The 16,377-nt window shown below is 45.7% G+C and overlaps 2 protein-coding genes across 5 annotated transcripts in view; both read right to left on the bottom strand.

The window, feature by feature from the left end:
• The window catches only part of LOC121009278 (ficolin-1-like), a 255,418-nt gene that overhangs the window by 161,405 nt on the left and 77,636 nt on the right, over window positions 1-16,377 (bottom strand). The window lies entirely within an intron of this gene.
• LOC121009270 (ficolin-1-like) overlaps window positions 1-16,377 on the bottom strand; it is a 33,162-nt gene that overhangs the window by 2,565 nt on the left and 14,220 nt on the right. Inside the window, exons 2-6 of one of the 4 annotated variants that reach the window (XM_040442274.1) lie at window positions 12,369-12,482; window positions 12,005-12,058; window positions 10,182-10,220; window positions 8,870-8,997; window positions 8,478-8,607 (exon numbers count right to left, since the gene is read on the bottom strand). The exons of 1 other annotated variant lie outside the window; for it this stretch is intronic. In XM_040442274.1, the coding sequence (XP_040298208.1) occupies window positions 8,478-8,607; window positions 8,870-8,997; window positions 10,182-10,220; window positions 12,005-12,058; window positions 12,369-12,482 (465 nt within the window). Of the gene's footprint in view, window positions 1-8,477; window positions 8,608-8,869; window positions 8,998-10,181; window positions 10,221-12,004; window positions 12,059-12,368; window positions 12,483-14,523; window positions 15,272-16,377 lie in introns of those variants that run through there. 2 more of the 4 variants (XM_040442271.1, XM_040442272.1) reach the window with 2 other exon arrangements.

Below are 16,377 nucleotides of genomic sequence, written 5' to 3'. Positions count from 1 at the left end.
GACTAGATAGCTGAAAGCTATATAAACCCTGTTTATGACCTAGGTATTAAAACATAAAGTTTTTTACTTTATTAAATAAAAGTCTTAATACACTAGATCAGGGATGCTCAACCTGTGGCCCTTCATCTGTTGCAAAACTACAACTCTCAGCATACCCTAATAGATGTAGGCTGTTCAAGCATGCTGGGAGTTGTAGTTTTAAAACAGCTGGACAGCCGCAGGTTGGGCATCCCTGCACTAGGTCATAAACAGGGTTTATATAGCTTTCACCTATTTACTCTCTGTGGCAAAACCAACCTCGCCACTGGGTTTCGGAGGGGCCTGGCTACCAGCCTCTTGCCTCAGGATTATGGCCCATACTAACTTTAAAGGAGCAGACAGACCGGCCGCACAGCTTAAATCTGTCTTTGCAATTGTATTTTGTTATGTGAGGATACCCAGATAGCTCATTTTATTGTATTCATGTTGTCTGAGTGCCATTCACCTAATAATATGCACTCAGACTTGAGCTATCTGTGGATATGTTAAATGTCTGTGTTTACTGTTAGGGTTGTGATATTGTATGTTTAAATGGTGATTCCTGTCCTGTTGTTCCCACATGTGTATTGGTGATTTCCCTTTGTCCTGAGAGATAATTGAATTGCTCCTCGGGTGTCTCCAGGGCAGAGAGGAGGAAACCATGATGCATTGTGGGGATGTCTTGTGTCTGTGTATCTTGAATTGCTGCATATCTGTCCTGTGTCACAGTCTTCATTCTGGTCCCCTAGGGGCGTGTCCACCAGATGGGGACCTGCATAAATACGGGCGGGTAGCCCTCAATAAAGTGTTCCTGTTTTATCCTTCATCATGTTGAGGCTGATGTTTGGGTAACTGATCGACGCTGGGGATTGCTATACGCTGGGAGATTTGCTATACTCCCCTGGCTATAACTACTAGCTCTTTTAAGAGCTGTTCCTGCTCTCTGGTTTTAGGAGAGGTTCACCCACTGGAGCCTGGAGCCTTGTCGTAGGTCCAGGGTGGGTAGGAGACGGTGAGACCTCAACCAAGCTTCGGCGGTTCGTGGGGTCTGCAGTGCGTACGGTGTCAAGTGGAGTGCTTGGAGTCCTCGGAAAGCACTAGGAGCATCCATTCAACGGAGGTACCCGGTCGGGGTGCTAGGCGTTCCGTTACATTTGGTGGAAAGCAGTGGGATGGCGTCCTAGTGTGAGGAGAAGCAGCTCGCAGACACCGTTCGTGGAGTATATTGAGGGCAACGCTAGTATCCGTACAGCGCCCCTGGCTACAGCAATATGGATACCGTTGGTTCCTGCACAGCATTCCATGAGGAAGATCACCCGGATTACAGGGATGCTGAGCGGAAAGGCGTATGGCACCAGGCCCTGGAGGACGTGCAGCGTCGGAGGGGTGAGAGTCTTCCCAGTGAGGAGCAGAGATTGCGAATGCGATTGGCGCTGCGACTACCTCTACTGGGAGAGCAACCATTGATGGAGTGGGTGTCAGAGCTTGAGACACTGGTATGGCAGGAAACCTGGCTGGATGACGCTTACCAAGCACTATGGTGGGACACAGTACGACAGGCTCCATGGATGGAGGAGTACGCCAAGCCCGAAGGTGAGGAATATAATTGCCCTGGTTTATTGTGGGAGTCTTTTGAAGACATTGACTTTGGGAGCACAAAAGAGTCTAGATTTTGGGACATTACTGACTACAGGTGGGACTTGAACAATTGACCTACAACTAGTGGGGTGAGGGCAGATCTGACCTTTCTGGTCCAAATGGAGTGGGAACTGGAGCAAGATTATCAACAGTTGTTTCGCTCCATTCAAGCCCAGCACAAGATACAAGACAGTTGGATACCAGGCCCAGACCTGCAGCCCTACCCCTGGCAAGTCACAGCTGAGGTATCCCCTACTTCCTCACCAACTGTGGAGGTAGGGGACTTCATAGACTGGTACTGGGAGGAACCCCAGTCGGCAGGTGCAGATGGGACCGCAGTCTCTGCACCAGGCCTACCGGGATGCTGGACGGCCGGTACGGATCCCCCACCAACCCTGCAGGAATGCCAGGAGGAGGAGGTAAACGATCCCTCCTCTCCACAGCTGATCCGCAACAAGGTCCTGGGGGAAGGATTCCCTGACCCCATCCCAGCGGAAGAGCTGGCATCTGGGCAGAGCGCAGTCGGCCTCTGCCCCCCCCTATCCTCTTCTGCAGAGCCGGACTTCCCACAGGCTACCCCAGCGGAAGAGCTGGCATCTGGGCAGAGCGCAGTCGGCCTCTGGCCTCCCCTATCCTCTTATCCAGAGCCGGACTTCCCACAGGCTACCCCAGCGGAAGAGTTGGCATCTGGGCAGAGCGCAGTCGGCCTCTGCCCTCCCCTATCCTCTTCTCCAGAGCCGGACTTCCCACAGGCTACCCCAGCGGAAGAGCTGGCATCTGGGCAGAGCGCAGTCGGCCTCTGCTCTCCCCTATCCTCTTCTCCAGAGCCGGACTTCCCACAGGCTACCCCAGCGGAAGAGCTGGCATCTGGGCAGAGCGCAGTTGGCCTCTGCCCTCCCCTATCCTCGTGTCCAGAGGCTGACTCCCCACTGGCTACCCCAGCGGAAGAGCTGGCATCTGTCCAGAGCGCAGTCGGCCTCTGCCCACCAAGTACCTACAGCTCCAAGGTAGAGAACCACAAGGAAGCAAGGAGTCGCAGATGCCCACTCAACAGCTGGGGACATACAGAACAGAGCCAGGCCCAAAAATTCAACAGGTCCAGTATTGGGTTGTGGGTGGACTGCCAGACTACAGTGGGGGAAATAATTATTTGACCCCTCACTGATTTTGTAAGTTTGTCCAATGACAAAGAAATGAAAAGTCTCAGAACAGTATCATTTCAATGGTAGGTTTATTGTAACAGTGGCAGATAGCACATCAAAAGGAAAATCGAAAAAATAACTTTAAATAAAAGATAGCAACTGATTTGCATTTCATTGAGTGAAATAAGTATTTGAACCCTCTAACAAAAAAAGACTTAATACTTGGTGGAAAAACCCTTGTTTGCAAGCACAGAGGTCAAACGTTTCTTGTAATTGATGACCAAGTTTGCGCACATTTTAGGAGGAATGTTGGTCCACTCCTCTTTGCAGATCATCTCTAAATCCCTAAGGTTTCGAGGCTGTCTCTGTGCAACTCTGAGCTTGAGCTCCCTCCATAGGTATTCGATTGGATTAAGGTCCGGAGACTGACTAGGCCACTCCATGACCTTAATGTGCTTCTTCTTGAGCCACTCCTTTGTTGCCTTTGCTGTATGTTTTGGGTCATTGTCGTGCTGGAACACCCATCCACGACCCATTTTCAGTTTCCTGGCAGAGGGAAGGAGGTTGTCGCTCAGGATTTCACGATACATGGCTCCGTCCATTTTCCTGTTTATGCAAATAAGTTGTCCTGTGCCCTTAGCAGAAAAACACCCCCAAAGCAAAATGTTTCCACCCCCATGCTTGACGGTGGGGACGGTGTTTTGGGGGTCATAGGCAGCATTTTTCTTCCTCCAAACACAGCGAGTTGAGTTAATGCCAAAGAGCTCTATTTTGGTCTCATCAGACCACAGCACCTTCTCCCAGTCACTCTCTGAATCATTCAGGTGTTCATTGGCAAACTTCAGACGGGCCTGCACATGTGCCTTCCTGAGCAGGGGGACCTTGCGAGCCCTGCAGGATTTTAATCCATTGCGGTGTAATGTGTTTCCAATGGTTTTCTTGGTGACTGTGGTCCCTGCTAATTTGAGGTCATTAACTAACTCCTCCCGTGTAGTTCTAGGATGCTTTTTCACCTTTCTCAGAACCATTGACACCCCACGAGGTGAGATCTTGCGTGGAGCCCCAGAGCGAGGTCGATTGATGGTCATTTTGTGCTCCTTCCATTTTCGAACAATCGCACCAACAGTTGTCACCTTCTCTCCCAGCTTCTTGCTAATGGTTTTGTAGCCCATTCCAGCCTTGTGCAGGTCTACAATTTTGTCTCTGACATCCTTGGACAGCTCTTTGGTCTTTCCCATGTTGGAGAGTTTGGAGTCTGCTTGATTGATTGATTCTGTGGACAGGTGTCTTTTATACAGGTGACTAGTTAAGACAGGTGTCCTTAATGAGGGTGACTAATTGAGTAGAAGTGTCTAACCACTCTGTGGGAGCCAGAACTCTTAATGGTTGGTAGGGGTTCAAATACTTATTTCACTCAATGAAATGCAAATCAGTTGCTATCTTTTATTTAAAGTTATTTTTTCGATTTTCCTTTTGATGTGCTATCTGCCACTGTTACAATAAACCTACCATTGAAATGATACTGTTCTGAGACTTTTCATTTCTTTGTCATTGGACAAACTTACAAAATCAGTGAGGGGTCAAATAATTATTTCCCCCACTGTAACTCAGGTACTGACCGTGAGGTCAGGTATCTGGTTAGTCTTCCCTGGGAGGGGGAGATGTGTGGCAAAACCAAACTCGCCACTGGGTTTTGGAGGGGCCTGGCTACTAGCCTCTTGCCCCAGGATTATGGGTCCTCTCATCAGCCAGGCCTCATTTGTTCACAAAGGACTTGGACTAACTTAAACTCTCACCCCCACGAATTAGACCAGGGTTCAAGTTAGTCCATTACGTTTGGTAATTGTATTTTGTGGATTGCGTCTCAGACAATGCTCATTGTGTTAGTTAATTGCGTCTCAGACAATGCTCATTGTATTTTGTTTATTGCGTTACAGACACATGGAAGGGGATTTTGTGTACAATTGCTGGGGAGGTTTGAATACTGTAAATGCATGTGATTGGCTGTTTTTACAAAACCCTGTGGGTGGTGGCCTTGTTGGAAGATGTGTATAAAATGCTTGTGTGTTAGAATAAAGTGGTTGCTTTTATACCTTCATGAAGTTTTGGCTCATGTTTGGGGAATGCGATAACTACACTCTTGGGGATTGCTATATCACAATACTCCCCTGAGTATAAGCTCTTGTAAGAGCTTGTTCATGGTTCCTGCTCTCTGGATGTAGGAGAGGTTCACCCACTGGAAACTGAAGCCCAGTCTTGGGTCCAGCGTGGGTGGAGGACGGTGAGACCCCAACCAAGCTGCAGCGGTTCGTGGGGTCTGCAGTGCGTACGGTGTCAAGTGGAGTGCTTGGAGTCCTCTGGAAGCACTAGGAGCATATATCGACGAAGGTACCCAGTCGGGGTGCTAGGCGTTCCGTTACACTCTCTATATCACTACACATTACGCTCTGGCACTTGCATATACTATATATTGGCAAGTGTTTCTGGCAGGCTCCTCAGCCATTATAGCATATCATAGGCAGGATCTTATCATTACCATCCACGTAGAGCAGTGTAGTCTGTTGTGAGGCCTTGCACCCTCACCCCCTAGGAAGCTCTACAAGTGGAGGCAACTAGTCCCAGCTGTCCTTGGGTAATTAGGGCAGCTCCCTCAATGGAAGGGCGCCTGAGCGTTAAGTTTTTGGTTGTCTAGTTAACCAGTGAAGTTGTGTTGTCCTGTCTGATTAGTTGGCACAGTGGGTCCATGCCCACTGTCTGTTACACTAGCAGGGGTGGACTGGGAACTTAGAAAGCTGGGCAAGCAGTACTGTAGTGCAGAGCAAAATACCACCCCAAATACCACAGTGCAGCACAAAATTCTGCCGCCAGCCACACAGTATGAAGCTGTCATCGTCTTGCGGACAGCAATACAGTTAAATTTAGGAGGGCACCTGCAGCCGGTGGCCAGGTGCATAAATGCCTGATGCCCCTACATTATTTAATGCTGAGAGCATCAGATCTTTATGTACCTGTCTGGAGGCCTTGCGTGGCTTCCTGGGCATCGGCCCACCAGGAAATTACTAGAACAGATCTGAGAAGTACTTATTATGATTCAGGTAGGGAGGGTGTTGAGTAGCATTAGTCCAACAGCTGTCTTATGTTTATGGCCTACTTTAGTCCTACATAGTCATTAGGTATGGCAAAGAGAGAGATGTGGGGGATCTGCAGAATAGTGTGGCTCTCATGTAAGTTCAACTCTAAAAACTCTAACCTAATCTACTTCCCATAGTTTCATAAATCAGGGAAGATGATGAGTAGTGGCCTCAAATAATGGAGCTCCAGGTCAGCAAGTCTATAACAAGCCAGCATCAGCCACTTATAGACCCTTCAACCTTTGATACACAGTAAAGGCAGGGCTCCAGACAACAAAAAAATGACCAGGAGCCATTGGCTCCTAAACTAAAAAATTTAGGAGCCAAATGACATTTTTTAGTCGCCAAATTTAAAATGCATATAATAAAAAAAAAAGGACTTTGAGAAGATGAGACGCAGGTCCCAGTAGTGAGCCAGCACTACATATAGGAGAAAACAGCACCACATACCTCTCATATCCAGTGACATCTTCTGGGGGACAAGATGACTAAAAATGGCGAATTGCGTGGTTTAAGTTTTTTTTTCTGTTACGGCCTTCACCGAGCGGAAATATTTTTTAATATTTTAATAGCTCACATCTTTCGGGACGTGGCGATATGTAATAAGTTTATTCTTTATTGTTTGTAAATTTTATATGTAAAACTGGGAAGGGGGCCATTTAAACTTTTAGTATTTTGGTGTTTTTTTTTACTTTTTATTTAATAACCATTTCTTCCCTTAAGCCTTGTTCACACTTCAGTTATCTGATCAGTTATTTCCATCAGTTATTGTGAGCCAAAACCAGGTGCGGGTCAAAAACACAGAACTTTTCATTATACCTTATCTGTGTAGCCTTCACTCCTGGTTTTGGCTCACAAAAACTAATGTAAATAACTGATCAGATAACTGAAGTGTGAACAAGGCCTTGGGGACTTGGGGACCTGGATCTTTTCATCCCTTGTGCTATTCACCCTGATAGATCTCTATCAGGGTGAACAGGATCTCACACATCTCCCTGCTGCTCTGGGCTCTGTGCACACAGCAGCAGGGAGCTGAACAAGGCAGCCAGGGCTTCAATAGCGTCCTGGCTGCCATGGTAACGATCTGAGCCCCAGCAGTGTAATCTGCCCCTGCCACCAATGAAGGGGATGGGACCCTGTGGCTAGTGATAATGGGGTGGGGGGGGACACACTTGTGGCCAGTGATAATGGGGTGGGGGGGGACACACTTGTGGCCAGTGATAATGGGGTGGGGGGGGACACTTGTGGCCAGTGATAATGGGGTGGGGGGGGGGGGGGACACTTGTGGCCAGTGATAATGGGGTGGGGGGGGGGGACACTTGTGGCCAGTGATAATGGGGTGGGGGGGGGGACACTTGTGGCCAGTGATAATGGGGTGGGGGGGGACACACTTGTGGCCAGTGATAATGGGGTGGGGGGGGACACTTGTGGCCAGTGATAATGGGGTGGGGGGGGGACACTTGTGGCCAGTGATAATGGGGTGGGGGGGGACACTTGTGGCCAGTGATAATGGGGTGGGGGGGGACACTTGTGGCCAGTGATAATGGGGTGGGGGGGGAGACTTGTGGCCAGTGATAATGGGGGGGGGGGAGAGGCTTTGGGGGGGCGCACTGCACCACCAATGAATGTGGGTCCAAAGAATATAAACTTATCAGCAGGCTGCATAGAGCGGCGCCCAGGGATCTAAGTGCACTTACCATTATTCCTGGGCACCGCTCCGTTCGCCCGCTGTGGCCCCCGGTATTTTCAACATTCAGAGCAAGGAGGAGGAGGAGACTCCAGTGTCTCTCCTTCTCCCTGACAGCAGCGCTGTCCAATCAGAGCAAGGGAGTTTTTTTTTTCTCCCTCGCTCTGAGCTGTGATTGGACAGCGCTGCTGTCAGGGAGAAGGAGAGACACTGGAGTCTCCTCCTCCTCCTTGCTCTGAATGTTGAAAATACCGGGGGCCACAGCGGGCGAAAGGAGCGGCGCCCAGGAATAATGGTAAGTGCACTTAGATCCCTGGGCGCCGCTCTATGCAGCCTACTACTTAGTTTATATTCTTTGGACCCACGAAAGGTCCTCTTTAACTCCTATATACAATTGTCTGCAGCGGTATCACAGCACCCGGCCTCAATAACAGGGCATGCGATCTGGGGCACCTGAGGGGTTAATGGCCGCGGATCGCATGCCCTGTTATTGAGGCCGGTGCCGGGTCTGTGATACCGCTGCAGACACTTATGTTTTACATTCATTGGTGGCGCAGTGGCGACAGCTCCTCCCCTCCTCCCCCCTGCTATCTCCCCATTGGTGGTAGTGGCGGCCGCGTCACAGTGGAGAGGGAGGGACTCCTTCCTTCTCCACTGTGCCGTGTGCTAGTGAAGAGAACTTAGGCTGCGCAGGATCGCGGCGGTACAGTCGCAAATGGCGACAAGACTAAAAAGTCTTGTCGCCATCTGCAAATTTTAAGGCGCATTGGCGACCGTTTTGGTCGCCATCTGGAGCCCTGAAAGGGTCCAGCTACAAGCAGAAAAAATCAATAAGGAGATGATTTACAGGTTTCTCATTACCTGTTGAAGTTATTTGATGAATATTTTCATTCCCCAGCCAAAATTCACTTAGCCGACTTCCAAAGCCTTTCTTATAAGCATCCCAAGTGCGGAAGAAGTCTACTGACCCATCCCAACGTCTCTGTATGACCTAAAGGCAAGAGAAGACCAGATAATCGAGACATGCCTATTCATTGCAGTTAATTTAAAGAAAGGAATAGTTCTGGTCTAAACAATATAATCTACTAGAAGGCTTCCATTATTATAAAAACTATACAAAAGTAAAATATGAAGTTGCAGCCCCTCTAAGCTAAGGCTTAATCCCATAGGAAATGATATGGTCGTAATGGATCCATATTTTCCTAATAAATTACCTCCTTGTGACTTCCCGTTCACGTGTTGTACATACTTACAATCCATCCTCCGTCATCTGTGTCCATATCACACAGGACCTTCAGGGGTTGGCTGCCATCTGGGTATATGGTGTACCAGTCACCGAGGACTGCCCCCTGATGTCGTATTTCTTTGCAGTTCCTGGCAGCTAGGAGACATATATAAAAATTAGTTTAGTTAATTTTGAGTTAATAGAAGGATAGGATTCTCCATTTAGGATTCTCACCTATCATGAGGAGCAGAAAGCAGCTATAAAGAACATTTTTCATTTCAGAAGACCCTACATTTCTGAGCACACAGACAGACCATTGAGTTACGTAGTAACATAGTTTATAAGGTTGAAAAAAAGACATCTGTCCATCCAGTTCAGCCTGTTTTCCTGCAAGTTGATCCTGAAGAAGGCAAAATACCCCTGTGAGGTAGAAGCCAATTTTCCTCACTTTAGGGAAAAAAATTCCTTCCCGACTCTAATCAGGCATCAGAATAACCCCCTGGATCAACAACCCATCTCAGAATCAACAACCCATCTCAATAGAAACAGTGTAATACTTGATCTCCCCTGTGGTCCTGTTGTAGGGGAACTAAACACTTGCTCCCAGGTCCCCTTACAAATTACAACTGATCACATTGGGTCCTGGCAGCAGAAGACCTTGTGGTCAACTTATTGTCAGGGGACCCTTAGTGGAGCAGAGGTTCAGCTCTCACTGAGGATCCATTTACACGGGCAGATAATCAGCCATAATGAATGTAGATACTATATAGTAACAGTCCCTTTACACTTTATAAGAATCCGCTCATTAGCGATTATCTAGTGGTGAAAAGGTTCTGCCGATTACCCAATGAATGAGTGAAATGCTCGTTCTTCAGGTAACTGGATCATTTGTGCAGGCATCTAAATCGTCGTTTGCCGGCAGTAAATTCTGTTGTCTAAATACTGTGGAGGAGATCGCTGCATGTAAATGCAGCAATCTCCTCCACTGATGAGCAGGCGATTGCCGGAAAGGAAGGTTTTCTTCCTGACAATTGCCTACTGAATTGCCCCGTCTAATGGGACCATAAGTCGCTCATATTTTTCAATTTGTATATGAGGATGGTCGTAGGTCCTCATATGGTTTGCATATCTGTCAGCAGCACTTTTCCTGCTTTAACTGAGGGGATATGCTGCCGACTAGCCATAATTTCTATGTTCACATAAAAGATGTGATCAACAATAAATGAGCGTTGTCTTGTTTGTTGATGATTGATGGACGTGCTTACACAGGGTCATGGAAGGGAACGATCACTTGGACGATCATTGCCCCGTGTAATGGGGTCTTTAGACACCTAACTTACCATAGACTGGCTCAGTCGCCCCTCTTTCTCCTTTCTCTCCTATAAGGAAAAGATATATATATAAATGTAAAGGAGTATTATTAGAGCAGTTGTCCTTCCATATCCCCTCTCAGCGCTCAGGTACCGTAGATGATAGAACGTACAATCCGACTTCACCAAAAATGCCCATGGTTTGAAAGATCTGAAAATGCAGGCTGGAAAGAAAGATATTAACATCCTGATATTTTTTGGTCTGCTATGACAGTGCCCATGGAATCTCTACTAGTGATGAGCGGCATAGGCAATATTCAAATTCATGATATTTTGTGATTTTTTAGCTGAATATTCACCAGAAATTCACAATTGTAAAAATCAGCAATGTAATATGCATGTATTTTGCACTCACAATTTCATTACTTAGAAAAACCAATCACACAAAAGCTGTATGCCAAAAGCTGGGTATGTGCAAGCCTATGTACAATCTATCCATGAGACAGATACTGTCAGCATACCTTACAATGGCAGCCTTGTGTACAATGAGACATTCCAGACCAGCTCTCGTCTGACTGAGAGCCAGTAAGCCTCAAAGTCGCTTGATTTGAGTTGGATAGCTTGGGGGACCTGCGGACCTAGATCATTATCATTAGGGTGACAAAAATTTTACATTTGTGTGTCATAGGGAATGATTTATTTAAAAAATAAAATATAGCATCTAGATAGGTAAAATAACTATAAAATAAAAAGGTATGGATGATAAATAGCATAATAAGGATAAAGAGAAGCTATATACAATAAATCTAGTGATAAACAAAATCTAGAATATTTGTGATTATGAATATATAGCACTATATTCTAGACTTTTGCGAATTCTTGAAGTGCTGATATTCGCAATAAAAATTCACGATTAAAATATTCGCGCTCAACACTAATCTCCACCAACTATATGAGAACTTGAGCTCATTATTGTATCAGAGCCTGGGTTCAGCAAGGGATCTTCTGACCCTCTGGTTGTGGGGCCAGGCCAACCATGTCAAAGTGAACAACATATTTAGAATCCATAAAACATGATCAGTTCTGACTGACTGGAGTTCAGACTCCAATACTCCACACTGTAGGGCACCAGGAAGCTGAGATATGTGGAGCTGTTTGGTGGAGTTCTTATAGTGCAGAGCTGCATAAAGGCCTTTCTACACAGGACAATAATCATGTGAACGAACCCGAACCTTCATTCCCGATCGTTGGCTATCATGTGAACATCCCTCTGCTATCAGCTGAGAAATGAGCATCTTACATCTTCTATGAGGGCACAAAAATGGTCACAGCACCAAACAGCTAGCAGTATCTCAGCTTCCTGGAACCTTCCTAGAAAGGTGACATGTGTCTTGGAATGCAATGGCCATAGACATTAGATAAATGTCAGCCAATACTTGCTGATTTAATCAACCATGTAACATGTATGGTTCTCAATTCTCCCACGCCAGAAGATGATAGGGGAGATGAGGATCAAGCAGATGAAATCAGTCATTTGTTCTCAAGGAGATAAGCCATCACCAGATCTGTCTGGCAGCAACTTACCCCCTCTCCCCATTCACTACACATGCAGAACTGGCCAAGCTGAGCAGGAATGTTTATGAGGGGAACATGGAGAGATGTTTTCTGACAGCTATCTCATAGTTATGGCCAGCCTTAGGCAAAGTCTCAGGAGCCATGGCTAAGTAAGTCCTTAAAAGTGGAAGGCACCAAGAAGATGGCATCCTTGCCATGCTTCCAGCTAACGAAGGGATACAGATTTATCTGAATTTCACATTGTAATTTATTATTATATGTAAAAGTTTTTTACTAACCTTTTTCTCCTGGAGGTCCAACTTTTCCTTGTCCCCCCACAGATCCTGTTTGTCCTGGAAAAAAATAGCAATACAATAGACTTACATGCAGCGTGGTACATAGACAATGGGAACCCCACAGCAAAGGTAAAAATTAGGCTGCTTGACACCACCACATCCCTGTGCCAGATCTCACTATCCATCACAATGGGGTCAAAACCAAACTGGAGCCCCATAGCAGCCGCATGGACTACCTCTTTGGTATGTGTGCCCACCTATTGTAAATTCATATATTTATGAGAGTAGAGGGACACTTTATAAAATGAAACATATGGCGATATACTATAGTTCCATAAACATCATTAGTTATTATCTTTGTACCAACCTTTTTCTCCCAGTGCCCCAACATCTCCTTTTTGCCCTGGAAGGCCAGGATGACCAGGGCAGCCTCGAAGAATCGACAATTTGTCAGTGCCCCCAATCCCTAAAACTTTCACTTCTGTCAATAAAAATAAATACACACATATAACGGACAACTAAAATATTACAAGCATGTAATAGACACACAAATGGAAATTAAATAAAGACCAAAGGAACAAATGCAAGATACATTCATTCACAGTATAAGTTCATTTCCTGATATTGTGCTGGTTTCTGACTCTATTAATATATGACGTGTGGTTAAGGCTGTGTTCACACAATGTGAATGCATTGCTTTTATCTTTTGTTCACATTATTTTTTAAATATTGTCGTAAAATTGCTGTGGTATCATAAATCTGTGCAACTGTTGTCTTAATTTTTTACAGAATCATATTATAACCTGTGAACACAGCCTAAAGAGTAATGATCAGTTGCTCATGAAGTACTCACCCGGACATGACTGATCACTGCTACAGAGCCCAGACACCATTCCCAGCATTAGTAGTACTGCCACATGCATGGCGGCCTCGAGAAGTTTACACCGGTCTTCCAGAATCAACAAGTACTTTCAAAATAAAGTTATAGCCAATTCCCCTCCCTTTTATATATGTAATCTGCCGAGCCCCCCTGCTTGTCCCAAGGGAGCTGTACTTTCCCAACTCTAAACTCTAATAACTTAATGATACGTTGGCCTCAACTACTTTACAAACTTAACTCATTCCCTCCAATGATGGAAAGTTAAGTAGAATTTCCTGATCATATACAGGGTACGTCCAGCCAAAGCCTTCTTATGACATGTTTCCACAACGTTGCAGAAGATGCATTTCGAGTAGACTGTCCCTTTAAACTAGTTGTCCAGTTAAAATGATACATTTCTCAAACCAGAACCTGGATCTTAAAATTTTTATAATGACATCTAATTAGAAATTTAGTATAGCTGCTGTTTGTTATTTTCCTTTTTTCTCCGTCCACCTCACTAACATCTCTGAGGTGGTCACACATGCTCAGTTCCATCCTTCAGCTGCCATCAGCTGTATCTACTGTTAGAAGCTGTGACAGTTACATTGGACCTGCCTTCTGAGCTGTGATAGGTTGAGTGCTATTGCACAAAGGACATGCCTCCGTCAGGGGTGCACCACCAATGAGGCCAGGTGAGGTGATCGCCTCAGGCAGCACCAGGTAGGGGCAAGGGGGGGGGGCAGCGGAAGGGCCATGGGCAATGAGCACATTCATTGTGACAAAGGGGTTAAGTTAAGAAATTGGGATTGGAGGGGGCGCTGTTTTAGTTTTTGTGCACCCCTGCTGCCACCGTTATAGGGAGAGAGCTGCAGCTGAAAAGATACTCCAAATAACTCTAGCAGAGCAATGAATGGAGAGATCACTGGATCTATGTCAGGTACAGGACTGGTTCTAGCTTTGTTAGAAAGAGATTCTCATGATGTCTGATTTTTTTTTTTTTTAACATTAATCATGAGATAGCCCTTTTAGCATGTCTTCTTCAGTGACTACAGGGTTGGACTGGCCCACTAGAGTACCAGAAAATCCTTCGGTGGGCCCATTCTCTTACTATAATGGACCCCTAATAAAACAGTGCCTGTAAACTCCGAAGGTGAGTCTTCACAATTATTTCCTCTGATGGGCCCAAGGGACTTCATTCCGGCGAGAGACTACATGCCATTATTGCTGTGGTGGACCTGCCCTCCTGCTCGGGCTTCAATGCCACATCTAGTGTCTTGAGATGCTCCCTTTGGTGGGTCGTGCTCCACCCTCTCAGATACTGAACCAGGCATAATTTATCAATTTTGCCTGGGGTGTTGCTGAGAAGCTATGAGTACATGTTCTGGTTTTTAGGTGCAGATCCAGTGTAAATCCTCATCAAATCTGCTGACGTGTAGTGCCGGCCTAATAATATGTGACAGTCGGAGTTTGGGGACATGGCGCTCTCCTTATGGGAAGCACTGACATAAAAAATGACTATTATTATAAATTGAATTATAAATGGCACATGGTAGGTGAGGGAAGTTTCTCTGTAGACAGTTGCGATTTATGAGGTCCATGATCCCATTTTAATCAATTTAAGTTCTTGAAACTCATATCAGTAAAGCAGTCAATGAAAATGTAGGAGTATAATAGATTTATTGATTTATATACATTTTATATATAGGATATCAGCATTAGTAATGATGGCATGTGGAGTCATCGGTGGTTAATTGGAGGCCCAGCATTGCTTTTGCACTTGGGCCCAGGAAGCCTAAACTTTCCCAGTCCTACCTAGAACCAAACCTATAGGGAGCTATTTACAAGGACTATCTATAGGAAGGGGAAGCCGGTGAGACATTTGCACTGGGTGCTGGGCCACCGCACATTGGTCAGGGTATTTAAATGAAGGCCTAGAGCAGAGAACTTAGTCTTCCCAGGTGAAGGAAAATCTAGCTACAACTTTGACCAGGCAGCCAATACACTCTGCCTTCTCCAGCCAAACTGAACCCTTCACCCACCAGGCCCGTGCAGTCAGGGTCGCCCACACTGAGCTTTGGCATCCATCAATGCAGTTAGAAAATACAAGAATCTTTGAACAAATATTTGAAAATCCACAAATTGCTGGGACTGTTCCTCCATCTAAACAGGCCTAATCTTCATTTCTGCATGCTTGTACGAGTATTTATGCCCTCTGGCAGTATACCAGTTGATGCCATCTGCATTAGATGTGTGCACTCCTAGGTGGTAGAGTCCATTAAGGTTTGCCCTGTGACAATCGCTATACCACCAGCCGCCTTTATACAGTGAGGAACAACTGCTCTTAGAAATGTCGTTGTCTTCATCTTTAGTGCTAAACTTCATGTGGTTTAGACCTCCCATAGAATCTCCTGCAAAATGACAGAGACATATCAAATATCAGAACGGTTTAAAGGAGTTGTCTGGACTTTTTACTATAGATGACCGATCCTCAGGATATGTCATCAATATCAGAGCGCTGCCTTCTCTTCTCTGTTTTCTTGCTCGCCGCAGCAATTGCAACTATGGTGTCCCCATTCACTTCTATGGGATGGCTCCCTCCTATCCACTTGAACAGACGGAACCATCCCATTGAAGTGAACGGAGACGCCAAAGTTGTAATTCCACTTGTTGAGCAGGTAAGCAGAGCCGGTCATACGAGTGCTGCCTTCTCCTCAAACAGCTTCCTTGCTGGTGTAGATTTAATACATTTTCTATGTCTAAAACAGGTGTACAAACTGATGACACCCTCTTCCCCATCCACACCACGCACCTTTTTCAGATGTCACAGATTCGGCTGCAAATATGCAACAGATACAGTGGATATAAAAAGTCTACACACCCCTGTTAAAATGTCAGGTTTCTGTTCTGTAAAAAAAATTAGACAAAGATAAATCATTTCAGAACTTTTTCCACCTTTAATGTGACAAAAAAAACTAAAATAAAGTGGTTGCATAAGTGTGCACACCCTCCTATAACTGGGGATGTAGCTGTGTTCAGAATTAAGCAATCACATTCAAAATCATGTTAAATAGGAGTCAGCATACACCTGCTATCATTTAAAGTGCCTCTGATTAACCCCAAATAAAGCTCAGCTGCTCTAGTTGGTCTTTCCTGAAATTTTCTTAGTCGCATCCCACAGCAAAAGCCACGGTCCACAGAGAGCTTCCAAAGCATCAGAGGGATCTCATTGTTAAAAAGTATCAGTTAGGAGAAGGATACAAAAGAATCTCCAAGGCATTAGATATACCATGGAACACAGTGAAGACAGTCATCTTCAAGTGGAGAAAATATGGCACAACAGTAACATTACCAAGAACTGGATGTCCCTCCAACATTGATGAAAAGACGAGAAGAAAACTGGTCTGGGAGGCGACCAAGAGGCCTACAGCAACATTAAAGGAGCTGCAGGAATATCTGGCAAGTACTGGCTGTGTGTTACATGTGACAACAATCTCCCGTATTCTTCATATGTCTG

Source organism: Bufo bufo, chromosome 8 (genome assembly GCF_905171765.1).
Source record: "Bufo bufo chromosome 8, aBufBuf1.1, whole genome shotgun sequence".
In the NCBI taxonomy this organism is placed as follows: domain Eukaryota; kingdom Metazoa; phylum Chordata; class Amphibia; order Anura; family Bufonidae; genus Bufo; species Bufo bufo.
The sequence above is the reverse complement of the archived record's forward strand: the minus strand, read 5'-3'. Positions and strand labels throughout refer to the sequence as shown.